This window comes from Electrophorus electricus, chromosome 11 (genome assembly GCF_013358815.1).
Source record: "Electrophorus electricus isolate fEleEle1 chromosome 11, fEleEle1.pri, whole genome shotgun sequence".
NCBI lineage: Eukaryota > Metazoa > Chordata > Actinopteri > Gymnotiformes > Gymnotidae > Electrophorus > Electrophorus electricus.
In genome coordinates, this window is record NC_049545.1 from 11,050,974 (window position 1) to 11,075,533 (window position 24,560).

At 47.5% G+C, this 24,560-nt stretch overlaps 1 protein-coding gene across 6 annotated transcripts in view; it reads right to left on the reverse strand.

Annotated features, from left to right (window-relative positions):
- The window catches only part of kiaa1109 (KIAA1109 ortholog), a 39,163-nt gene continuing 14,603 nt past the window's right edge, over positions 1-24,560 (reverse strand). The window contains exons 33-87 of one of the 6 annotated variants that reach the window (XM_035531725.1): positions 24,437-24,558; positions 24,130-24,314; positions 23,788-24,009; positions 23,457-23,668; positions 23,219-23,370; positions 22,946-23,096; positions 22,691-22,843; positions 22,357-22,597; positions 22,109-22,254; positions 21,795-22,020; positions 20,178-20,342; positions 19,914-20,092; positions 19,637-19,812; positions 18,637-19,355; positions 18,296-18,541; positions 18,123-18,216; positions 17,576-17,626; positions 16,941-17,147; positions 16,590-16,825; positions 16,116-16,360; positions 15,889-15,994; positions 15,555-15,652; positions 15,150-15,335; positions 14,888-15,056; positions 14,583-14,794; positions 14,225-14,423; positions 14,039-14,098; positions 13,640-13,866; positions 13,129-13,353; positions 12,204-12,334; positions 11,911-12,034; positions 11,656-11,765; positions 10,992-11,079; positions 10,612-10,686; positions 9,583-9,815; positions 9,163-9,360; positions 8,761-8,941; positions 8,328-8,511; positions 7,362-7,523; positions 7,136-7,275; positions 6,737-6,929; positions 6,145-6,348; positions 5,760-5,936; positions 5,480-5,617; positions 5,173-5,385; positions 4,896-5,046; positions 4,545-4,702; positions 4,250-4,436; positions 3,703-3,920; positions 3,154-3,405; positions 2,700-2,903; positions 2,415-2,609; positions 2,111-2,245; positions 1,244-1,415; positions 1-1,102 (exon numbers count right to left, since the gene is read on the reverse strand). In XM_035531725.1, the coding sequence (XP_035387618.1) occupies positions 883-1,102; positions 1,244-1,415; positions 2,111-2,245; positions 2,415-2,609; positions 2,700-2,903; positions 3,154-3,405; positions 3,703-3,920; positions 4,250-4,436; positions 4,545-4,702; positions 4,896-5,046; positions 5,173-5,385; positions 5,480-5,617; positions 5,760-5,936; positions 6,145-6,348; positions 6,737-6,929; positions 7,136-7,275; positions 7,362-7,523; positions 8,328-8,511; positions 8,761-8,941; positions 9,163-9,360; positions 9,583-9,815; positions 10,612-10,686; positions 10,992-11,079; positions 11,656-11,765; positions 11,911-12,034; positions 12,204-12,334; positions 13,129-13,353; positions 13,640-13,866; positions 14,039-14,098; positions 14,225-14,423; positions 14,583-14,794; positions 14,888-15,056; positions 15,150-15,335; positions 15,555-15,652; positions 15,889-15,994; positions 16,116-16,360; positions 16,590-16,825; positions 16,941-17,147; positions 17,576-17,626; positions 18,123-18,216; positions 18,296-18,541; positions 18,637-19,355; positions 19,637-19,812; positions 19,914-20,092; positions 20,178-20,342; positions 21,795-22,020; positions 22,109-22,254; positions 22,357-22,597; positions 22,691-22,843; positions 22,946-23,096; positions 23,219-23,370; positions 23,457-23,668; positions 23,788-24,009; positions 24,130-24,314; positions 24,437-24,558 (10,053 nt within the window). In that variant the 3' untranslated portion in view covers positions 1-882. The remainder of the gene's footprint in view (positions 1,103-1,243; positions 1,416-2,110; positions 2,246-2,414; positions 2,610-2,699; positions 2,904-3,153; positions 3,406-3,702; positions 3,921-4,249; positions 4,437-4,544; positions 4,703-4,895; positions 5,047-5,172; positions 5,386-5,479; positions 5,618-5,759; positions 5,937-6,144; positions 6,349-6,736; positions 6,930-7,135; positions 7,276-7,361; positions 7,524-8,327; positions 8,512-8,760; positions 8,942-9,162; positions 9,361-9,582; positions 9,816-10,611; positions 10,687-10,991; positions 11,080-11,655; positions 11,766-11,910; positions 12,035-12,203; positions 12,335-13,128; positions 13,354-13,639; positions 13,867-14,038; positions 14,099-14,224; positions 14,424-14,582; positions 14,795-14,887; positions 15,057-15,149; positions 15,336-15,554; positions 15,653-15,888; positions 15,995-16,115; positions 16,361-16,589; positions 16,826-16,940; positions 17,148-17,575; positions 17,627-18,122; positions 18,217-18,295; positions 18,542-18,636; positions 19,356-19,636; positions 19,813-19,913; positions 20,093-20,177; positions 20,343-21,794; positions 22,021-22,108; positions 22,255-22,356; positions 22,598-22,690; positions 22,844-22,945; positions 23,097-23,218; positions 23,371-23,456; positions 23,669-23,787; positions 24,010-24,129; positions 24,315-24,436; positions 24,559-24,560) is intronic. The other 5 variants (XM_035531723.1, XM_035531720.1, XM_035531721.1 and 2 more) reach the window with 5 other exon arrangements.

Below are 24,560 nucleotides of genomic sequence, written 5' to 3' on the forward strand. Positions count from 1 at the left end.
CACATAGTGCAATGATTTTATTCAGATAAAGCCCACTGCACCTTTGCACTTGTTTATATACAAGCCTATTGCACTTTGCTTATACATTAAAATCATGGGCCTAAAACGACTTATGGATTATTCACTTTAAGATATTAAATAACCCATTGTGCATGTCAATAAAAAAAAAATCACATGGCATTAGAAAGATTCACATTTTAAAATACAATCCCAGGTTGGCTCTTGTTAGAACTACTGTTGTAATTGATTTTTCAACCTGAACCCAACAGCAGATGTCACGACATTTGGTCATTTGAAAATGATAGTGGTTTTAAGATGCCCCAGCTTCCCACAAAATCTGAAATGGTAGTGCAACATAACTGATGTATGTGCCCCAAAATACTGACTTTAGTTAGTTAGTTTGTTTTTTTAATTTAAATGGACTCATTTTTCACAAGCTTGAGAGGGTGACCATAACACCAAGAGACACTAGCTGTGAACTCCCGTTATAAAGAACAGCTCAAACACTCAGATAGCTTCTGTCTCCTTGCCAGTCACTGTTAGTGAAGTGTTAATGACACTAAATATAAAAGGGTGTATAATCCATGTTAAGAAGTCCAGCTGCCATTCAGCAGCAAGTTACAATAGATTGCTATTTCAGCTCAAACTGTACAGACAATAAAAGAACCACCTTCAGCTGGTTCTGAAGGAGGACAGACACGTGCGCTACAGTAAACATCTGTCACAGTAATTTCACAGAGGAAACCAGTGAGCGAATATACAAAGTGCACTGTACAATAGTGGTAATGTATCCAGTGTATGAGATGAGTTTATAGTCACATTCCATCCGGATCTCACATCTGAATGTGTCGGAACGAAAGAAGCAGGCCGAGGGAAAGAATATTAATGTTCCTCTTTGTCTCTCTGTCCTTTCTTCTCCTTTTCGTCCTGCAGTGCAGTGCCAAGTTTCTTAATGAGAACAGACAGGACTTTGTCCAGTGGGTCCATCACGCCTCTCTGAAGCCACTTGGGAATTGTAGTTCTTGCATGGTGGAAGCCCAGTTTCTGAAGGATATAGTCCACTCCTACTGGGTCAATTTTCCTGCCTGTCCATGAAATCAGCCTGAAACAGACAGAACACACACACACAAAGAACACACATGCATAATTCAAAACCAAACTGCTGTGGCATTGCAATTTACAATGCTTCCAACTGAGTGATTTAAATGGGCTTTTATAATGTGGGTCTTCGCAGCAGTTTTACCGCAGAGTGGGCTCCAGGTGCCAGGTGTTGCACAGGAAGTCCCTCCAGTCCACGGTGGCGTAGTTCACTCCCTCCTCTTTGGGCTTCTCTTTTGCGGGGGTGCCGTCCTCCTGCTGTGTCGTCGGGCTCTTCTGACCCGGTCGTGACAGAAACATTCGTGGTGCAAACAGGGCTGCACACACACACACACACACACACACACACACACACACACACACACACACACACACACACACACACACACACACACACACACACACACGCTAAACTCTAAGTAGACTAGCTCAGAAAAGTTCTGTGTAAAGGGAAGTTTTATTAAACAATTTTAATAATCATCATAAGTTTAATTAAATTTAATACCAATCCAGCAGTGCTTGATAAAATATGTTAGTCCTAGATCTCACACACTTAAAAACAGCACTGTAGACCATGTGTGCACCTCTGACTATACTTATTTACAGCCAGCATATTTTGCTGTTGATTTCAGAAAGCTGTGCTTCGATGTTTACCGTCCTGCTTCACTTAAATGCAGACAGCTGTTACTAGGAAACAGCAAAATTAATTAAAATATTAAAGTGCATATATATGGATATTAATTAAGCGCTTACAAAGAAATACCATATATCAGCCATTTTCCCCTTTTAGTGTAATCAATTATTATAGTTTCTGAGTTTGTACTTTTACATTAAAATTACATTAATATGCTTTATTTAGACTTACCTTCATTCATGTTGGCATTTAAAAATAAAAACTTGTAATAATGCTATATATTGTTTTTATTTTGTAGTAAATGGACCTGTATGGTGTAAGTGGTGGTGTTTGGTAGTGTGTGAGGTTTGGTACTAGTGCCAGATCAACATGCTTCACCTTTCTCCTTCTCCTTCAGGTAAGCAGAGACCAGGTCATGCAGGAACATGATCAGCTCCGCGTCCATGGTAACGCAGATGTGATCGGTGAACTCCGTAACCACACTGCACTCCACTTTGGGCTTGCTCTGGGAATCTACACACACACACACACACACACACACACACACACACACACAAGTGCCTTTTAACAAGCAGCTACCTACAATCCCACATAAATCAGCAGCACGCTCCCCTTAAGTGGAGACCCAATCCCTGGCGGTGTATTCAGCATGGCCGAGCGTGCTCTGCTGCAGGGGCAGTACCGCTGAGGGAGGGCTCCTCCGGGTCCTGCACGTGGATGGATTTGAAGTCAAGCTGCATCCTGGGCAGGGCGAAGATGGTCTCCGTCTCATGGTTGTAGCTGGACGAGCCGCGGAAGCCGCTCAGCAGGCTGGAGCTCTTTGCAGCGGCTCCGCTCTCCGACGTGTTCGCATCCACGTTCCGCAGCTGGTGCAGCTCTGAGAACAAGCAGGATGCACTTTTTTTAAGGAACTGCTTCGAAAAGAAATGTGTGATGCGTGTGGCGTGCGTGGTCCTGTTTGGTTTACCTTCATTTCTCATGGCAGTAACATAGTTAAACCATTCTTTGACCGTCGCGACTCCGTGAGGTGGGTTCTCATGTCTGCGGCGGGTGACCTTGGTGATGGTTGCCATGGGACTCTCCAGTGCACCACAAGGCTTGGTTACCATGGTGTTGTGTCCTAGGTGAAAGTCCAGAGTCTGAACGATGTAGGTGGAGTCATCGCTGGAGCCTAGACAGAGAGAAATCCCTGGTAGTTATACGTTCACCAAGCAATATGATGATGGTTCGAAAAGTACTGATCCAATTAGATTCATGAACATGACTGCACTACAAAAAGAAGGTGGGGTGTGTTCCAGTGCAACATAAAATCAACATAAGTGTGGCCCACTCAGAGAGTGTCTGCACTCATAACTTTGCTACAGTAAGTGTTGATTCCACTATAGCAGTGTGTCAGAATGTGAGCGCTGTGTTAACAGTACCATCCTCCCAGATCTTCTGCGCCTCTGTCCAGAATGCAATGTTGGGCTCCTCCAGGTGGAACAGCACCCATGACTTGGAGCGGAAGTTGGGCCCATGGAAACAGGCCAGGGTCATGTGGTTGCCGTGGAGACTCATAGAGCCTCCCAGCTGCACAGCATCCTCAGGGAGGGGCATCTGGAACAGGGAGATGTGGCAGCCAGCCACCATCTTCAGCACTGCCGGCCAGTGCCTGTGATGCGCTGCATCCATGTCTGTGAGGAGGGAGAATTATTTAGACTTAACTCACTAAATTTACATTTAGGGCATTTAGCTGACTCTTTTATCCAAAGCGATTTAAAATTATGACTGAGTACAACTTGAGCAATTGAGGGTTAAGGGTCTTGCTCAGGGGCCCAACAGTGGCAACTTGGCAGAGGTAGGGCTTGAACCAGCAGCCTTCCGATTACAAGTCAAGTACCTTAACCACTGAGCAACCACTAAATTATAGTTCTGATTGCTCTTCTACAAGAGGCTCACAGCCAAGTTCAGAAGTTCAGCAGCTTACTCACAGAGTTCAGCAGCTCCTTTCTCCACACTGGCAACAGGTGTTTTGGGGGGCAGGTAGGGCCCCGGGCCCCAGGTGGACAAAGCACGCTTGCTGGTGTCGAACTGCTGAGTGAAGAACTCTTGCAGCTTCATGCCGATCTTGATCAGATCAGGAGTGGTGGAGCGGGAGATGATCACTTGGAAGATATCCCACTGCAGGTCTCCATGCACAAAGATCTCACTGCATGGCAAACATTCACACATATTCACCTTCACATATGTGACAATTGTGGAATCACATGTGGATTAATCAAATAACTTTAACATGAATGTACATATGAATTTTATTTTGAACAATACATTATTTGTCATGACCAGTAAACTTTCCTAACAAACTGTAGATCAGTGTGTAGTACCATATTGCATTTTGCTGATTGCTTTCTAGTAATTCTGCAAATTGATTCTACAAGTATTCCACAGTAATTCTTTATAAATATACTGATCAGTGCTTTGGTCATACTTTTTTTCTTTTCTCTGATAGGCTGGTCAGTATATTTGTAAGCTCCTTACCTTTTCTCTGAAAGGCTGGCATCAGCACAAAGGTTGACCTTCCACTCATCCTGGAGCTGCAGGTCGGCGTTGCTGAAAACCCCCATCAGAATGCTGGAGCCCATGTAGTCGAGGCGGGCCTCCGTGGAGCCCATGGTGATCTGGATCTTATGGCTGGGCTGCTGGTTGGGGTGCTCCGAGATGTGGGCTACACACCAAACACAAAATCTGTGAGCGGTGCAGCGGTTGGCAGCAGATCAGAGATGAGGGAACCTTTAAGGAGGCGGGCGTGCGGGTGAGGGAGGCGTGTACGTACAGACCATCTCCAGCGTGTTGACATCGATGTTTCCTCCCACCACTCCTCCTTTGGAGTCCAGTTTGGAGCGGCCCAGACCTACAGACATGCTGATCTCACGATCTCTGTTACTGCCCACTGACAAGCGCCCCTGGCTCTTCAATCCACTCGTCGTCCAGCTACACGCATGCGCGTGCGCACACACGGACACACACACACACACACACACACACACACACACACACACACACACACACACACACACACACACAAAAACGCTAGATACTCTGAACATGGTTTGGCTGTATGGCAGAGTACACCGTTTGTGTTTGGCTAGCAGGTGTGTGGCATGTATGGCGGAGCTTCTCATACGTGTTGTTGCCCATGACATTACTCATATTCATCTGGACGTTGAGCTGTTTGAGGTTGATGGCAAACACCACCAGTGTCTCCCATGGTGAACCCTGCTGGGCTGCTGACTTAGTGTTGCGGAAGGACGGCGTGGAGGTCTTGGTTACTGAGTCTGCAGGGAGACACCGCATTATCGAACAAACCACAACGTGTGTGTGTGTGTGTATATGTGTAGAAAGGCAATAATAGGGAAAAATACTGTGCGAGTGTTCAATGACGAACAAAACTGTGTGCGTACCTCTGCGGGGTGCGGAGGAGTCAGATACACTGCGGGAGCGCCCGGGAGCAGGGGATTTGAGGTGTGTGTGGTTGGGTGTGGCATCACTGAAAACACTGGAGTGGTGCTGGGCGGCCTGGCCGTCCCATGTTCTCCAGCAGGCTTTGCGACTCGACTCTGGAGACAGGTGCTGTGCTACGCTCTCCGCCGAGTCGGGGGTGGCTGGGCCAGACGCTGGCGCACACACAGACACGTATGCACACTTGAGCTGGGATAGCAGGGTCAGTACTATACGGATGGAAATGAAATGACGGTCATAATGTCTGACCTGGTAGGTTGATGGTCTGGTCTCCTAGGAACAGTCGCCTGGCAATGCTGCGGCGGTACCAGGCTCTTGGGAAGGCCAGGATCTCACTGAGACGTCTCATGTCATACTTAAACGAGGCTGAGCCAATATCACACACCGCTAAATTAGAACACAAACACAACACTGTCTCAGTCCCTGTATAGTGTCCAGCAATAGCAAAGCCAAACAGAATTCTGACTGAAATAATATTAATTCTCTTGGAGCATTCTCTTGGCATCTGGATGTTGTAAGGTCAATGTACCTGAGATGTTAATGAGCGTGGTATCTATCTTGCCTCCCTTGCTGGCCAGGAAAGTGTCAATAAATGCAGGGCATCCTGTACGTCTTATCCTGGACAGACTGACTTTGACAAACTCCAGGTTAATGGAGAGAGAATCCTTTCTGCCTGTGACAGAGGTACTCTCCTCCTCTACTGATCCTGCAACACACACACACACACACACACACACACACACACACACACACACACACACACACACACACACACACACACACACACACACACACACACACACCACTTTACAGTAAATTAATGTTCGCATTCAACTACAAATTCATATATAAATGGCAGCACAACATTGTTTAAATGCTGTTTCATAGATAAGCCCCCCCAGCTGTGTTCTTACCCAGTGGTCCCGGTCCGGGAGGCAGGCCGGCTACGGCAGACTTCTGCTTGCCAGCTCCGTAGGGATGGAATACATAGAGGGAGAAGTCAGACATGCATGCTGTGAAGCTCAGCCCAGAGGAGTTAGTGGGTGGGCCTGATAAATCGGATTGGCTGCTGCTGTGCCGACTCCGCCCCAGAGGGCTGCCCAAACCCAGAGGTGGACCTGATGAAAGACACCACAGAATGGGTTTAGAACGCAGTGCGGAAATGCAGCTTTAGGGGCTGCTGACAACACCTTGTTGGACTCTCCGAAGCGCGTTCCCTTTCGTGCGCGTTTCATGCTCCTCTAGCCTGGGCCGCACACTTTGCATTTTTAAACCATGCCATGAGGTCGAAAAACCTGTGTGTTGAGAGCGGCGCAAGAGCGCTATATCATCCACCACTGACCAATCGAGGATGCAATCAACTCTCTCAGTACAGTTTTGATGTACTCTCACTGTCTAGAAGAAGTAAGTTTTGCTTTTTCAAGTGATACAGCACACGTCGTGTTAAAAAAAGTGCCGTGTGAACCCCCCCCCTTACAAGGTCACAACATTAACTTTTCCTCCTACCTTTGCTGCCAGGTATCCTGTGGGCGTGCACAGATGGAGGAGTGGAGGAGGGCGTGTGCTGGGTGTCTGGGTTGGCGGGGCCAGGGGGGTCCAGCTCTCCCCTATTGGAGGAGAAGACGAGGTCCAGAGAGGGTAGCTTCAGCATGCACTCCACACGAGACATGGGCAGACAGCTGAAGCGGATCTGGGACGGCTGAAAGACACAAATCCAGCCCAATATTCACTGCACTGCTAAAACCCCTGCGTGGGGCAAAGGAATTACTGTTTTAAATTCAGAAAGTACAACACAAAACTAAGAAGAATGTCAACGTGAGATGGACTGATATGAAAGTGATGCTACTCTTGGCATATCTGGATATTTTCCTTCGGATCTGGACATTTGTGATGGGCTTGTAGTACCTGCACTCTCACGTAGACAACCACGTCCACGGGGAAGGAGGAGTACGGAGAGGCAGAAGCCGACACCAGTGAGACCTGAGACTCCTCCAGAGGATCCACGGAGTCAAACTGACCAACATCCTCCTCAGGAGCACTCAGTGCTACATAAACACACACACACACACATTTATGCCATAGAATAATTCTTCACAAAGTGAATATTTCTTCTATAGATGAGGTGTGCCACCTGTGTAGTTCCTGTCCACGGGGGTAATGGGAATGGTCTCTAAGGCTTTCTCCAGAAAGTCCAGCAAGCAGGGGCTGATCACCATTTCCTCTGGAAGAGTCTGCAGGGCTACCCACGCGTACAGCTTGGCAGTCTTCACACCCCCCCCTGCCTTGCTTTTAGCTGCACGCATGAACACACACACACACACACACACACACACACACACATATACACACACACATACACACACACACATACACACACACACATACACACACACACATACACACACACACATACACACACACACATACACACACACACATACACACACACACATACACACACACACATACACACATACACACACACACACACACACATACACTAGTTAACCTCCCGAGGAGAGAATCAGATAATTGAAGTACACCATAGTGCCTGGACAACAGATTTGTTCTTCCTGTGACTGCAGGCCAGGCACTACAGTGAAGTCCACATCTGGAAACGTGCGTGCACTGCGCAATGCAGAAATGGCATAACTGAACAAGGCTGAGAAGTGTGCATATTTCACAAAGCCACAATGCATTTAAAAATAAAACGCATCACCATACCTTTCCAGACTACACATTACTGAGAACCTTTTCAGTGAATTTTCCTCCACAGGCAAAACTGAAGTAGAAATGTATCCCAAAGCATTCCAAAGCCAGTATGCCATGCAAACAAAAGTGATGGTGAGATCACGTTTACATCAGCCATGCTGAGCTACACACACATGCTGACAGTACGCATAAGCGTGTCACGGGCAGAGATGAAAACCACAGTGATATGAGCACTGAACTAATGCAGGAGCAACGCGTGCTGATTGGCCGGCCATGCTGACTGGCTGGTCGTGCTGATTGGCTGGCCATGCTCCATGAAGGCAGGCTGGGAGCATGCAGCCGGAGGCGCGTGGAGAGGGCAAAGCGAGAGACTGAGAGCGTGTACCTGAGGGGAGGGGAGGGACAGGAGGGGACAGGAGGATATTAGTCTTGTTGGGGGCTGTGGCCACAGGGCAGGGCGATTCTCTCATACCATACAGCTTGGACTCTTTGGAGAGGGTTCTGGGCAGCGAGGAGCCCCGCGAGGCGTTAGGAGAGTCCGTCTTCAGAGTCTTGGAGTTGTAGTGCAGCTGTGGAGACAGTGTGACCACGAAAAGTCAGGACCCACCTACTGCCAGCAAGGACCGTCTGTCTCAGGCAACTATATTCGAGTGTAGGTGTTATGTGCGTGTGTGACATCCACTCTGGGGACACAGACAGACAGACAGACAGACAGAGACAGACAGACAGACAGACAGACAGACAGGGAAGGAGGGCACTGATCCTGCGGGAAACATCGGATGGCAGTGGTTTGTGTGGAGTTGCAGGCGTGTGTAGACCTTGACATCCACTCCAGGGATGTAGAAGACGGTGGTCTCCATGTCGCTACTCTTGCTCTGCAGGGAGGAGGGCACCCTCTTATTGCTCAGCATGTTGGAGCTGGACGTGAAACCTGGCTGCAGCTTCCGCTTCTTCGGAGGGGATTCTTGATCAAGACTCCGCGAGCTCCGATCGCAGTTCCTACAGAGAGGAGGGAGAACGTTACTTATGCGCGCGCGCACACACACACACACACACACACACACACACACACACACACACACACACACACACACACACACACCCCCGTACCCACACACCAGATGCCCACCACACGGTAGACAAGTTTGGCTGAACTTGTGTTATATGCGTGTGTGTATGCGCGTGCGTGTGTGCGAGAGAGAGAGAGATCTAGTATTAACCTGCGCACTGAGAGGTCTTCATGCTCTGGAAGCTGGGCGGTGGGGTGTAACACACACTTTCCACTGTCGATCTCCACACGCACATCCAATTCAAAGTCAATGTTCCGTTCGCTGGGCGGAGTCAGCGCTCCACGCTGAGGAGGTGTGGATGGCCACCGCTCACCAAATAACGCTGCCAGTCCCTTTTTCTGTGTTGATCTGAGGAACATTGATGCTTGCTGTCAGTCAAGGAGTAGGTGATAGTGTGTCTGTGTGTATTTTGAATAAAAGCTAGTATGGAAATGCAGTGCACTATATGATAAAGTTGAATTCATACTTTATCAAACTAATTACATCAGCTTAAGACTGCCCTGAGGTTTGTGGTTTGCTTTCCTGAGTTAATGTGAAGTGTGCGTGTGTGTACGTGTGTGTGTGGCTGACCCTGGTCGCCGGTAGTAACCATGTCTCTCACGGTCAAACTCATCATCTTTGTCCGAGTCCTCTGAAGAGGAGGAGGACAGGTCATCACGGCGACTGTCATCAGGCTGGAAGGGAATGCTGGGTGAGAAGACTTCAGGCGTGGTGAGCGGACTGAGCACTGAGTATGATGGGTAACGATGGGTGGGATCGCCGGCGGTGACAGACAACAAGTCCATCTCTGTCTCCTCCGGGAACTTCAACAGTCAGCAAGAATTAACTGTCAGAATGTTCACTGGCCCCATTTATCTGTCTGTCTATCTATCTAAATCCATCCTACAGGCTTTAGGAATTTTGTCAGCCTTTTCAAGGACCAAGCAATCTCTCCAGAATGTTCTACATGGCAATGGATACTAAGCCAATCTTTTGTCATCTGCATCTTTTTGGGGTTTAAAATGAAAGACAATTCAAGGCTAACCACTAATATAAAAATATATCCATTTGTGAACACAAATTTCATATGAGGGATTTACACAAACAAATCCACAGGTCCCTCAGCTCCTCTACCTGGACCCACCGTACCTAACTGTCATCGTTTGAAAGGTTAGTACTTTGGACAGTGCACCTGTCCATTTCCCTTAAGCCGATTTTCCATTAGGTTCCCAAATCATGCACTTCTCTAAAATCCAGCGGAGGAGAGAGGGATGAAAGATGCAGCCACAAGAAAGACAAGACGGATGAAAAGGAAGATATGATGAACAGCATGCCACAGACTCAAACCCAGGAGAAATGGAGAGGAAACGTCTAGTCAACCAGCAAGACCTACATAAGAAGCAAACTGGGAGCAAGTTTGAGAGAGTGAGAGCAAGTCCACCTCATTTCAGTTTCAGAATAGCTGTGGCTAGAGAGGCAGGAGCCAAACTGACCCAGTGCAAAACCAGAGGCCTGGACAGAGGCGTGGCAGCTCTGTGCTCTGCGGAGATCTTCGATTAGGTTTTGAAACAGCAGATTGGTTTATCCAGAAAAAAGGTGATTTTCACATTTGGGCAGTACCTTGAAGACAGAGTCTGCTGGACTCTGGGGAGGAGGGTGTAGAGTTTGGGGAGTGTCCAGTGCCACATTACTCATCTTAGGCACAAATAGACATGAAAGAATGTATGGGGTCAAAGTGCTGACACAGGAAAAGCTCTGCTGGAACAAAGAGCCTGTCCTGACATGAGACACTGAACACAGAGAAATTAGACTCCAAACAAAAGAGGTAGAAAAGAAATAAACAAAATGTACAAATGGCATACAGCAAACAAATATAAAGCAAAACATAGCACATAATGCTGTAAATACAATTTTACACACGCATACTCTCAAAAAAAGCACTCGGCATCACACATGGACACACTCCCATGAGCACACACACATGTGCACGTGCACACTACCGTGTCAATGTTGAAGGTAACTCTTGGTCCTGGAGAGGCAGCATCCACCTTAATGTCTGGTAGGTCATCCATATCTCCTAGTCTAGAACTAAAAATGTGGGCACACACATGCACAAACACATCATTGTCACATAATATGCATATAAACATCTCTCTAAAGAGTAGTGTAATTGGTAACTAACTGCACTACTCTTTTTAGTGTTTTTACTAATTAAACTAATATTTATAATGTTCTTACTATTTACACTACTAGTGTACTGTAAAGAGTTCTGTAATTAGTAAGCACACTAAAAGGAGTTCTGTAATTAGTAAGCACACTAAAAGGAGTTCTGTAATTAGTAAGCACACTAAAAGGAGTTCTGTAATTAGTAAGCACACTAAGGAGTTCTGTAATTAGTAAGCACACTAAAAGGAGTTCTGTAATTAGTAAGCACATTATAAGGAGTTCTGTAATTAGTAAGCACACTAAAAGGAGTTCTGTAATTAGTAAGCACACTATAAGGAGTTCTGTAATTAGTAAGCACACTATAAGGAGTTCTGTAATTAGTAAGCACACTATAAGGAGTTCTGTAATTAGTAAGCACACTATAAGGAGTTCTGTAATTAGTAAGCACACTATAAGGAGTTCTGTAATTAGTAAGCACACTAAAAGGTGTGCGCGTACCTCTGTCTCTCTATTCTTTTCATGGCTGGTCTGCCTGTTGCTGAGATGCTCTTGGACCTGTTGTAGCTGGGTTTATAGCCCAGACCCCACTTATCTTTAAGAGACGCCGCCTGAAACACACACACACACACACACACACACACACACACACACACACACACACACGTCGCTAGTTTTCTAAGCGCACAGGGATAGTGAAAGGGGGCAGTAGTGAAGGGGCTGTGTGGGGGGGGGTCATAAAGGACTGCTGCTCACCCTCATGCTGGATCGGCGCAGCTTCTTGCGCACATCCCGGCGGATATCATTCACTGCCACCGACTCGAGCTGCTGGTAGCGCTGGATTTCCTGATTAATAGTGCCCTCACTCGCTCCTAGTTTCCTAAAAGAACATGAGAGAGTGAGAGTCAGAGAGTGAGGCAGAGAGAGAGAGAGAGAGAGAGAGAGAGAGAGAGAGAGAGAAAGAGAGAGAGAGAGAGAGAGATCATTAAGCTTCAACTCAAATCAAATCACGCTTCGCTAGTCAGCCTGAATTATCGAATCTGTCTTACTTGAGGTCGTCAATGACTTTGGCCTGTTCATTAAGCTCTCTGATGTCTACCAGGCGCTTGTTAAATTTCCGCCCCCGGGCATCGATGATCTGATTACCCACAACCACCTGCCTGCGTGGGTCAAAGGACTCCTGCATGAAGGAAAAATCCAAGAACATCCCATTAATATAAAACAAGCACCGAGAGAGAGAGAAAGCTAGAGAGAGAGATCCCAAACTGAGCAGTGCTATGCACCTAGAGCAGCACATGCCTCAGGAATGTTCTGCGGTCCCACACACTTATTATACCACGATAATGAAATCAAAGCACCAGCCCACCTCACTCACACAGGGGCACACACATGCACACTCATTACTGAAGCACAATGAAATACATCCTCACACAGCAACATACCCTTTGAGCCCTCTGTGATTGGAGGAAAGAGGTATTGAAATGAGATTGGTCACCCATTTCTTACAGTGAGAAGAAATCAGGTATCAGACAGTGAGCAAGAGGTTCCAGAAAAGTCCAAGCTGACCCTGCACTTCCAACACTGACAGGACACCAGCAATTTCAAGTCACTGACTTCTAGTCATAAAGTCTGAAATATTCTGAAAAAGTTGATCTATACTAGACTTCATCCCAACCCAAAAGTATGACAAAATGTTAAAACTATAAAGAACTGTCAATGGACGATCACATGTCCAATATGGTGTTTGTAAAATGACTCGGAATAACCAGAATGAACACTGCCCATGAGTTGTGAGATGAGGTTTGCTTTCAGAAGATTTTCCACCCGAGAGCCATATGAATGCAGAGAAATAAGAATGCAGAGGAGAGAGAGAGAGAGCGACCGAGCACAAGAGACAGAGAGCACCCAAGAGTGACTGAGAGAAAGACAGTTGACGAGATGGCCAGAGACAGCCGGGAGCTCTCTAGTACATACACAGCCCCAGGACAGGGGTCTAGGGTGTCTAGCTCTGTGTGCACTGGCAGAAGGAGGCAGCCGAACGCTCCTCGACTTGGCGCGAGTGATGGACGAGGCAGAAGCCTCCCGAGAGTCAGAGTGTGCCGATGGAGAGGGGGGGGGCAGTGGGGGGCTAATGCCCAGAATTCTGTTCACCAGCCGCTTCCTGAACGATACTCTGGGGCTGAGATCCCCCTCCAAAGACTGTAAACAATGGTCAGACATACTCATACAGCTAGCAAAGCACACTCCCACAAACATACAAACACGAAAAAAGAAACACTTGCTCTGGGGTTCCCATGTAATGTAAATACTGACAGGAACGCAAACAAACTCCCAAAAAAGATATTAAACAAGTGATGTCAAGACATGTGACAAAAAGAAAACAAATTTAAAAACATCCGTTTCATTATATACACACACATACAGACATGTTGACCAGCACCAGCCGTGCTGGCTAAAGATTAGACGTTTAAGAGGGAACACTGACCACGGTCACAGTGGGGGACATGTCATCACTCTCGTCTTCGTCGGACAGGTCAGCTATGGTCTCAGAGTTCAGGTCGGTGATGTCATCTACATCTTCCTCGCCGGTCAGTGAAGTGAGGGTGTTGCCCAGGGCATTGAGCCGTTTGCCAATGTTGGGGTCCATGTGCACGTCAATCCCACACATCTTCCACAGCACGTTGAGAGTCCAAGTACCCGCACTGCTGCTCTCTGCAGGATGGACATGCAGTTTGCCCTCAGAAACGCACAGACCCTCTCACACAGCCACGCCCACCACACCCAAACATGTACACACATGCACAGACAGACAACCACACCCACTGCACCCAAGCATGCATGCACTCAGGTGCAGACACACAGGCGCGCGCACACACACCCGTACCTGCAGCAGCTTGGCCAGTGGTTCTTGAGCAAACCTCATACGTGCCATCAGGCACAACACCTGATGACAACAGATATCTTGTTTAAATCAAATCCAACTACCGAGCTTCTATCCAGTGCTAGCTAATGGTGGAGCAAGCCTCATGCCCTGTACGGACTCGTGCGATTGCTGCTGAATGCTACTCACAGGCGTTCATGACCAGGTCTCCTCTGACCTCAGGCTTCCAGTCGTCCCACGAGGTCTCGAAGCCCTCTGCAAAGCGTATGCAGAAGTTCTTGAAGTGGCCTTTGCTGACCAGAGACTCAGACGAGCAGGCCGTGATCAGAGTGCTCTCTATGGTCAGCACCAGCGCTGAGCCAGTGTCAAAATCCAAACTGTGATTGGCCTAAGAAACAAAAGCGAGGAGGCGCAAAACATTAGTGCGTCCGATTAGGCCATCCACCCATGCTCCTGTGTAAAACTGCACACAAGTGAGCATGTGGCATGTTCGTTTCTTAAGTCACTGCAGGAGAGCGCGCGTGTGCAGACGTGGGCATGTGTTCACCTGTGAGGTGCTGGTGATGGGCAGACAGATGCCCAGGTCATTAACTGTGAGCTGCAGGAACAGCGTGCTGAAGGCCTGCACACTGCTCTGCTGGATCCCTGGGAGTTTGTCTACCACCTCTTTAGTGGCCATGTGGATGTCGGAGTTTAACGCCAGCCGCTGCTCCTTCCAGTTATCGTAGGCCGCCTTATAGTTCAACCAGAACAGTACAGCTGAAACACACACACACACAAAACTATCAACGTGCCGATGCAAAAAGGTGTAATTATTAATTTACAGACTTCCCTAGTACAATATTGGCTTACCTCTGTCAAATGCTACCGGTTGGGCAAATACTATTGGACGGTTAAGTGTGATAAGGACTGCCTCTTTGTCAGAGCAGCCACTGATTTCCTCCTGGAGAGCATTTCGTAAGCCAATCCGAGTGCGGAAATATGCAACCTGATGGAAATCTGACCCGGCCTCCTCGTAGACCTAACACAAAGAGCAGCATCACAAATTAAGAAGTATTACAATAGTGCGTGAAGTGAACATTGGTGTATGGGAAGAAAAAAAGAAAAAGAATACCTGGTGTTTGACAATTTGTCCCAGTGCAAGGTTCAGATCCACCTGACATTTCCCAAACAGCTTCAGATAGCTGCTGCCTGTTGGTGTAGCTTTGCACTGAATTCGATTGGACAATTCTAGTTCGATTAAACCAGTCTCAAAGCGCACAGCTCTCATAGAGGGAGTGGTGGCAGTCATCTGAATGCCCTACAATTAGTCATTCATTAGTCATGTTGATCATATACGGTGCTGTCATTATTCATGATTAAGCACACTTAAGAAATTCAACCTTAGATGCATAATTTCTATTTAATGGGGAAATGGTGTTTAATCAGCATGGCCTAATTATTAGAACAAAATAAAAAGTGAGGCCTGACTAAGCAGCCAGTCTAGCCAAACAAATTAAAATAAAGGGTTATATTATACCTTAAACATGAGGTGGAGAGAGTAGAGCAGGATTTTAGGCTTGTCCCCATCAGCGGACACGTCATATTCATTCCACAAAGGAATGGGCTGCTCTACCCCTACACACACACACACACACACACACACACACACACACACACACAAACACACACACACACACACACACACACACACACACACACACACACACACACACACACACACACACACACACAGAGTAAACATCGCACCACTACATATGCCAATATCCCACACTTGATATGTGATTCAATCATTGATTCATTGCAGCACCCGTAACACATTCATCATCATTAGAATCTGTTGGGCTGCACACCTGAGACTTTCTGGATGACCTCATTAACTTCCTTCATGAAGACCTTCTGCAGGAACACCAGGTGGTTGAGCAGGTCTGTGGTCAGACTGTGTTCAAATGACCCGATCTGAAGGTCAAAGAACAAACTCAAGCTCAGTTGCCATCCACAATAAAGTAAAACGCGAAGCCTGTGTGATCGACAAAGATGGGCGTAAATCCACCTCAGTCACTCGGTGCGACTCACTCACCTCAGCCAGGCACCGCAGGTAGTTGCCCTGCAGGTAGCTGCCATGCTTGGTGGGCATGTCGTCGGGGGCCCAGGCCGTGTCGCTGTGGCCCTCGTGCTCCTGAATGATGTATTCCCCTGACATGGTGACCGGTGGGAGGGTCAGGCTGGCAGAGGGAGGCATGGCCGACATGTCCACCGGCGACACCTTAGACTGGAAGCACAGCTTGTGATTGGGCAGTTCAAACGTGAACCTCGTCTGGGCCCCTGCGAAGCAACGAGGAACATTATAGCACCAATTTAGCACAATGCTTTCTCCTCTACAGTACTGCTACAGACTGAATATTACACATTCAGGGTGTAGCAGCTTCTAGTTTGAGTGACCAATAAACCAGGATCTATTAAAAAAAAAAAAACCTCTTAAAGGCAGAATTCAATAACTCATTTGGCACATCATCCACACATCACTATCCAGTAATAATGCAATTGCCAGTACCAGTCATCCCATGGCTCTTCATTCTGCCCATCTTGTACTCTGCCTTGAGGGAGGGCAGCAGGGCGGCACCGATGGTGATGCCATCCAGCATGGCACTGAACTTCAGCACGATTGGCTTCTTCTCCAGGCCTTCGGGTAGCTGCGGGAACTCGATAGCTTCGACTGGAGTCTGATTGACACTTGAGGCCTTGTCAGATGGCTGTGGGGTGGGTGTGTCTTCCCTGTTTGGGGGTGGGCTGAAATTAAATTGATCCGAGTTAGTATCTGGAAGAACATGGGATACCATGAATGTAAAGTATGGTAGTGGAGTGAGGCTTCTCAGTTGTTTTTCCAAGTTTGCATCTGACTCACGAATTGGCAGGCTGCCGGATGAGGTCGGAGATCTGCTTGGAGAGCTGGTGCGAGCTGCGCACCATCATGCTGTGCAGCGTTGCAGGGTGTTGTGGGATGTTGATCATGATGGCGCCCACTTTAAACACAGCAGCGTTATTGGTCTTCAGCCCACGCTGAGCGCTGTACAGAGCCTGAGATTTAGCAATGTTACACTTCACCACCGTCCTAAAACACACACACACACACACAGACACACACACACACACACACACACACACAAACACACACACAAATAAAACAAAAATCACCAAACCTTTACAAAACCAGATTATACATGGAAATTCAATTTATGACATCTGTGAATAAATGCATTTGTCCCCTTGCTTGTCTTGTTTGATGTCACTGTTTAACAGTAAATGACCCAACACTGTACACAGACTAGTTAGGCATCACATAATGATCACTTTTAGTAGAGCACACGATGGAGTAAGAAAACATACAAATGTTCCAAAAAAGCCACAGACAAGCTCTGCAATTTATAGTGTTAAACTGCGTCGGTCACGGGAGTTGAGCTCACAGGCAAGAAGTGATGAGAGGTTGTAAAAAGGGTTATGGGGAATAAGGAAGGTTTGTAGAAAGGAAGTGGAACATACAGAAACTCTTGCTTGGCTGTGCTGGTAGGGGAGGTTGGGAAGTCCTCCAGTCTGCCAGTGAGAGAGGCAGAAAAACAGAGAGAAAGAGACAAGAGAACATGAGAAAGAAAATACAGACAGAAAAAGAAAGACAGAAAGACAGAAAGAAAGAAAGAAAGAAAGAAAGAAAGAAAGAAAGAAAGAAAGAAAGAAAGAAAGAAAGAAAAAGTTCTCTCAAAATAACCCAAGAATGGCCAATATGTCCATTAGATAAAATCTAAAAAACAAGGTTAAAAAATAAACAGATAAAATAACTAATAAGGAAACAAGTACACAAAAGACAAAACACTGTCAACATGTCAGAATATCACACTGAAAGTAACATAAAAATTTATTTAACATTTTTCACTGCATACCAGAGGTAGCACACATGCTGTAATTAAGTTGTGAAGTGTTTTGTAGCGAAGGTTTAAAAATACATATTGGTGCTTAGGTTGGTTACAGATCAAATTTTAGAGTTTAGGTCAAAATGAGTGGGCCGTATGGCTAGGCTTAAGCTCATACTGACTGGATGTCTGGTGTAATGCCCTCCAGAAGCACAATGTTCACACCGCCGATGTGAGCCGACGCACAGGTTTCAGTCATCTTCTGATGAAGGATATCTGTGCAGGGCGAGAGATGTGTTAATGCGTGTGCATGGGCACTGGGAATGAAGAGTGGGTGTGATTTTGTAGCAGTTACCCTTCATTTTTTCCTTCAGTGTGAAGCTGCCGTGTATTTTCTTTAGTTCTGCCTCCATGGTCAGTCCTCCGATGTCTGCCTCCAGGTGTGTACGGTTCACCATACCCACTCCGAACACGATCAGCGTGACATGCTGAGGCTCTGAGCTCACCAAGCTCCGTCTCCGCCCTGGCCGGCTTGGCGGAGACTCCGCCTCCGAGTCCAATGCCAAGCGGCATGAGGGCTCTGCAGGGCTCCGCCCACCATCTATGAAGGAGAAAAGCCAAAAAAACTCTTCAAACGCAAAACAGCTAGAAGGCTCAGCCAAAAGGCCTAAACAGCGGCGGTACTGCTTTGCCAACCTGACAGCCCGTTTTCTTGGGTCTTCTCCAGGATGCCTGTCGGGTCCGAGATGAGTGAGTAGAAGTTGAGCAGCTTGTACATGTTCTGCCAGCACTCGGCCGACGGCTCACTCTGCTCCGACACCGTGATCGAGTCCGAGTCGTCCATCTGGATGGCCACGTGGTCGGCCACATCTCGCGAGCCTTTGCGCGACGCCTTGGACGTGCGCCTCTCGGACCTTCCCAGCGAGCTCCGCCCCCGTGGCTCCCGGTTTCGCGGCAGCGTGTCCATGCCCGACCCGGCGCCCACACGCTTGTTCTTCTGCGCAGTGAGGCGCAGCACACCGTTCAGGCTGCCGCGGGAGCTGCGACTGAACTCGGACGAGCGGAACTCGCGGTACGGGCGCCCCTTGAAGGTGGGTGTGGGCGAGGCGGAGCCGGCTGTGTAGCGGTTCAACTTAATGTCCGTCTGCGTGGCCTTGATGTCGTCGATCATGGTGCTGAACTGGTGGATGAGGCGCACCAGTGCCATGTCCACGTGCTGGCGGATGGCCTGGCAGGCCAGCGTGAAGTGGCAGTGCACACTCGCCTGTGGCCGCCGGCTCAGCTCATGGAAGGAGAGCGCGCTGGTCGACGGCACAGACGACATGCACTTCTCCAGCACGACGGCGTTCACGCTGAACGTCTCGATCATCAGAGCAGGTTTGAACTCCAAAGGCGGGAGGTTCACCATGCCCTGCCTGCGACACACACACACACACACACACACACACACACACACACACACATACACACATACACACACATACACAAACTATGCTGTCACACAGTAATAGATTACTGCTTGAATATTGCCCTGTACTACATCTAATACACTGTGATGAACATGACAATCAGCTAAATCTGACTAACCAAAAAAAGTTATAAGCCATGGTTGCCATAAATATCAATCCTGATGGCTCTAATCACAGTAACTTTGCAGGCGTGGATCTGCATGAAGCCAAAGCGAGATGTGCATTACCTGCGCACTTTCTTGTTCTTCCTGTCTTTGCTGGTGTCTGAGTCCACAATGTCAGCCCTCAGACACTCCAGAGTCCCACTGAAGGACAGATGCTCTCCGAAATACATCTTATAGCTAAGTGGGGGTGCATCCTGAGGCTGAATCCCAGTGTGACTCAGCAAAGGCTTAAACACCACCTAGACACACACACACACACACACAAAGTTAAAGATATGATCAAATTAAATTTCAAATGTATTAATTGAGTGTGGGAGTTTGGGTGTGTGTATACACACACCTGTGCATCAGCCAGCTGCACCGCTGCAGGGCAGAGGTTGGTCTCGTCTTGCTCCAGCAGGTCTTCCTGGCTGGTGCTGTGTTGTGAGTGTGAGTGCTGAGAGTGCGTGTCCATCGTGTTCTGATCACTTGATAGAACTGTGTTAAAGTCAGATGCTGACGGAATGGTTGGGAGCATGCCTACAGAGGAACAATACATTATTCATCACTGTGTAGAAACACACACATGCCAAAGCCACAAAGGCCCACATGCATGCCCACACACCTCCTGTCTGCAGGCTGTTGTGCTGAGAGCGGTTGATTGGAGACTCCTGCACGTTGCCCCCTGAGCGGTTTCCCACAGCGATGGACATCCAGTTGTAGAAGCTGACGGAGCACGGCTCAGACAAGAGAGGATGCTCAGTGAGCACATCTGTGCCAAGGCTGTTACCTAGGCAACACCAAATGGTGATACTTCAATGAGATTTTTTTATTTATATTTATATTTATTTTATATATATATATATATATATATATATAAACACACACACACACACACACACACACACACCCTGGCCAAAAAAAAGGTCACCACCTGGATTTAACTAAGCAAATACGTAAGAGCCTCCCATTGGATAATTACTGCATGGGTGATTATGTTTCAGCTGGCAACAAGTTATTTAACCCTAACTGATGCAGTGAGTAGCTTCTCATTTGTTAAACAACCATGTCAAAAGACACATCCTGTGGTCGTGGAAAAGATGTTTCAATCTGTTTCAGAAGGGTCAAATTATTGGATCAAAAAGAGAAAACATCTAAGGAGATTGCTGAAACTACTAAAATCGGGATAAGAGCTGTCCAACGCATTATTAAAATGTGGAAGGACAGTGGGGAAACAATCTTTGAGGAAGGAATGTGGTCAGAAAAAAATCTTGAATGATCGTGATCGGCGATCATGTAAACGTGGTGAAATCAAATCGAAGAAAAACAACAGTAGAACTCAGGGATATGTTTAATAGTGAAAGTAAGAGCATTTACACACACACACACACACACACACACACACACACACACACACACACACACACACACGAGAACTCAAGGGATTAGGACTAAACAGCTGTATAGTCTTAAGAAAACCACTTGGCAGTGAGGCTAACTGGCAAAAACAGCTTCATTTTGCTAGGGAGCATAAAGATTGGACTCTGGAGCAATGAAAGAAGGTCATGTGGTCTGATGAGTCCAGATTTACCCTGTTCCAAAGTGATAGGTGCATCAAGGTAAGAAGAGAGGCGGCTGAAGTGATGCACCCATCATGCCTAGTGCCTACTGTACAAGCCTGTGGGGGCAGCGCTATGATCTGGGGTTGCTGCAGTTGGTCAGGTCTAGGTTCAGCAATGTCATGTGCCCAAAGAATGATGTCAGCTGACTACCTGAATATATTGAATGACCAGGTTATTCCATCAATGCATTTTTTCTTCCCCGATGGCACGGGCATATTCCAAGATGACAATGCCAGGATTCATTGGGCTCAAATTGTGAAAGAGTGGTTCAGGGAGCATGAGACATCATTTTTACATATGGATTGGCCACTACAGAGTCCAGACCTGAACCCCACTGAGAATCTTTGGGATGTGCTGGAGAAGACTTTGTGCAGTGGTCCAAATCTCCCATCATCAATACAAGATCTTGGGGGAAAATTAATGCAACTCTGGACAGAAATAAAGGTTGTGACATTGCAGAAGCTTGTGGAAACAATGCCACATCGAATGTGTGCTGTAATCCAAGTTAAAGGCGGTCCAACGAAATATTAGTGTGTGTAACCTTTTTTTTGGCCAGGCAGTGTACATATTTAGATTAGATATTTAATGGAACCACTTTCCATCTGAAGTTGGCAGTATACCTGTACGTGTCAGAGAGCTGCTCTTGGCTGCCACTGGCTCACTAGTGCGAGGAGGCGTGGCATCCAGCAGGTTATGGAGGCTAGGGAAGCTTCCTGTCAGGTAGCTTAGCAATGACTCCTTGCGCGGGCTATGATTGGACTGAAGCCCTGTCCGACTCACATGAGCTGGCGAATCAGCTGCTGTGTCTCCACTTGTGTAACTAAGAGACTGGTAAGGATGGGACCCCTGAAAGCAATAACGACAACAGTATTACAAGTTCATAACACATCACACCAATAACACAACTGAAAACTAAATGACATTCGTCACATACCTTTATCCTAAGACCGGACTCATTGTGTGTGTGAGATTTAGACAATTTCCTCATGATCTCAACACCACTCACAGGAGCCGAATTTCCAGTGGGAACAGGGCGACTGCACACACCCTCCAGTAGCATTGTGTGCTCACTAACAGTGCCTAAACACAGCATGACAACCAGAGGAACATGTATTATAGATCAAAACAGCACGTATGTACAGTGTGTGTGTGTGTGTGTGTGTGTGTGTGCGCATGCGTTACCTGCATCAAATTCAAACTCCACACCATCAGCACTGGTGTCACTTTGAAGGGCAGCGCCACTATCCACACAGATGGTGGGGTCCAGATCTGTAGGTGCGGGCTCTTTGGGTTTTGGCAGTTGATTGGGTCGTAGCAGGCCAACTGCCTTAAAGGCTTGGGTGACGATGATGAACTTCATCCACTGTCGCGCCAAAGCGACCAAACCTTTTTTCAGTGTGACCAGGGCAGGGAGGCCATCATTCTGAGCAACGAGAGAAGAAAAGTTAGAATGTGCAAAAAAAATGTTCCTCCCTTCCTCTCCCCACCCCCACACAGTAACAGTATGAACTCTTACCATAGTAGCCTCCTCTATAATACTGTAATCTGCTTGTTGTAGGTAGCGGTGTAAAATATTACACAACAAACAGGACGGGTTTTCGTGAAGGTACCGTGCTCGCTTGGTCACGCGATTATACTTGCTCCGTAATGGGATGTGAATGCTCTTTTTCTGTTACAATAAAACACACACACTTATCAGATCAGTGGGACTACCTTTGAGCTGAAAGTGCTGAACGTGTATTCGTACTCATCCGGGGGGTGTATTTCTGACCTCCAGAGCCTCGGTCATGATGCAGCCCATAACGGCACACACACGCAGGGTGGCCTCCATTTCCAGTTTCTGCAGTGAGGATTTCAGCTGGTCGATCGGCACTAGCCATGCACCAACTGCAGGGGTCGCTGTGCTCAACAGGTTCAGCTGCCTGTTACAAAACAGAGCATCCGGAAAATCCGGAACAGTGGAAGGTTTTTACCTTGGTTTAGTAAGAGGCCAAGTTTGTTAGGGGCCAAATGAACTTCCACGTGACTGTTTGACTGTTTATACCTGGACATGGCCTGTGTTTGCGAGCGTATGTTAGTTGGAGCGGCAAAACTGAACCAGATCTCCTTTATGGTAAGCTTCATACTGCTGGAGTCAGGGGGAGGGGGCAACAAGGGGAGGTCCTTCTTCAAGTCGTCAGACTCCACCCCCTCGTCCTTAAAATGACCAACATTTGTAGCCAGTGAGAAAGCATCACGAAACAGAGGCTGGCTCGATCAGATAGAAGATGACGCGTCAGTACCTGCTCGTCGGAGTCCGAGTTGTTGTTGGGCTCAGAGGTGGGGCTGTGTGTATCGTTGGGCAGGTTGTCATCAGATACATCAGTGCTGTAGCCACTTCCTGTCTGAGAGCCACTCGAACCATTTGATTTTGACACCCCGCCCCTAACACCAGCTTCAGCACCACTCATCACTCCAAATGCGCTGTAGAGCACTGCCCCTGACTGACGTCCCCCTGGGAAAAGCAGAACGACCAAGCAAACACACACACAAACACACACACACACATCTATTTCACAGCATGACTAATTACTTACAAAGCAATGTAACCATATTCCTAGTCATGGACAATACCTTTAACAGTGAGGTTCTCAATCCCACACTCAAACATGATCCAACCCCATTTCTCAGGGCTCGCCCCAGATCGGGAGGGGTCAGAGGCGTGATCTGGGATGTGGTCCATGGTGACTGAAGCTTCTGTCTCATCCACTAAGGCAAAGTCGTCCGTCTCCTCTAGGCTGAAGAGGACTTTGGACTTCTCAAATGGAATGGCAGTTATAGCACTCGCACCCAGATCTGCAAACACAGCAAAAACCTCATGAAGTGACCGGCAGGTTAATGCAAATTCTTAACCACGTGAACTGCTACAGAGCTGATAAATGGTGCAGGCGTGAGCATGGCGATCTGGGCACCCACCTGACGAGTCCAGCCCACGCAGCTGGCTGTGTATGCGATGGATGTTGAGTCTGGCCGCGATCTCTTTGCCTTTCTCCACGCCAGCATTGGAGCGCAAGGAGCCACTGGACTGAGGTGCCATCTTGGAGGCCGATGAGAACTTCTCCAGCACTGCGGAGGTCTTCTCCGTGTCCTCCACTATTCCCCTGTACATTACGCCATGTTAAACGCAACATAACAGTCTCTTTGCTCCCATTATTTACCATCCTGTAGAAGAGATATAGAGAGTGAGAGAGATGAGAGCATATGGGTGTACGCTTCTTCATACCTGTTCATTCGGAGCTGGGTAGCAATTCTGTCGAAGCAGAGGGCCACAAGAGAGACATGTGTGATGTTCTTATTAGAGGGAGAACCTTCTTCTACTGAGGCTTGCAGCACACAAAGATTCACCT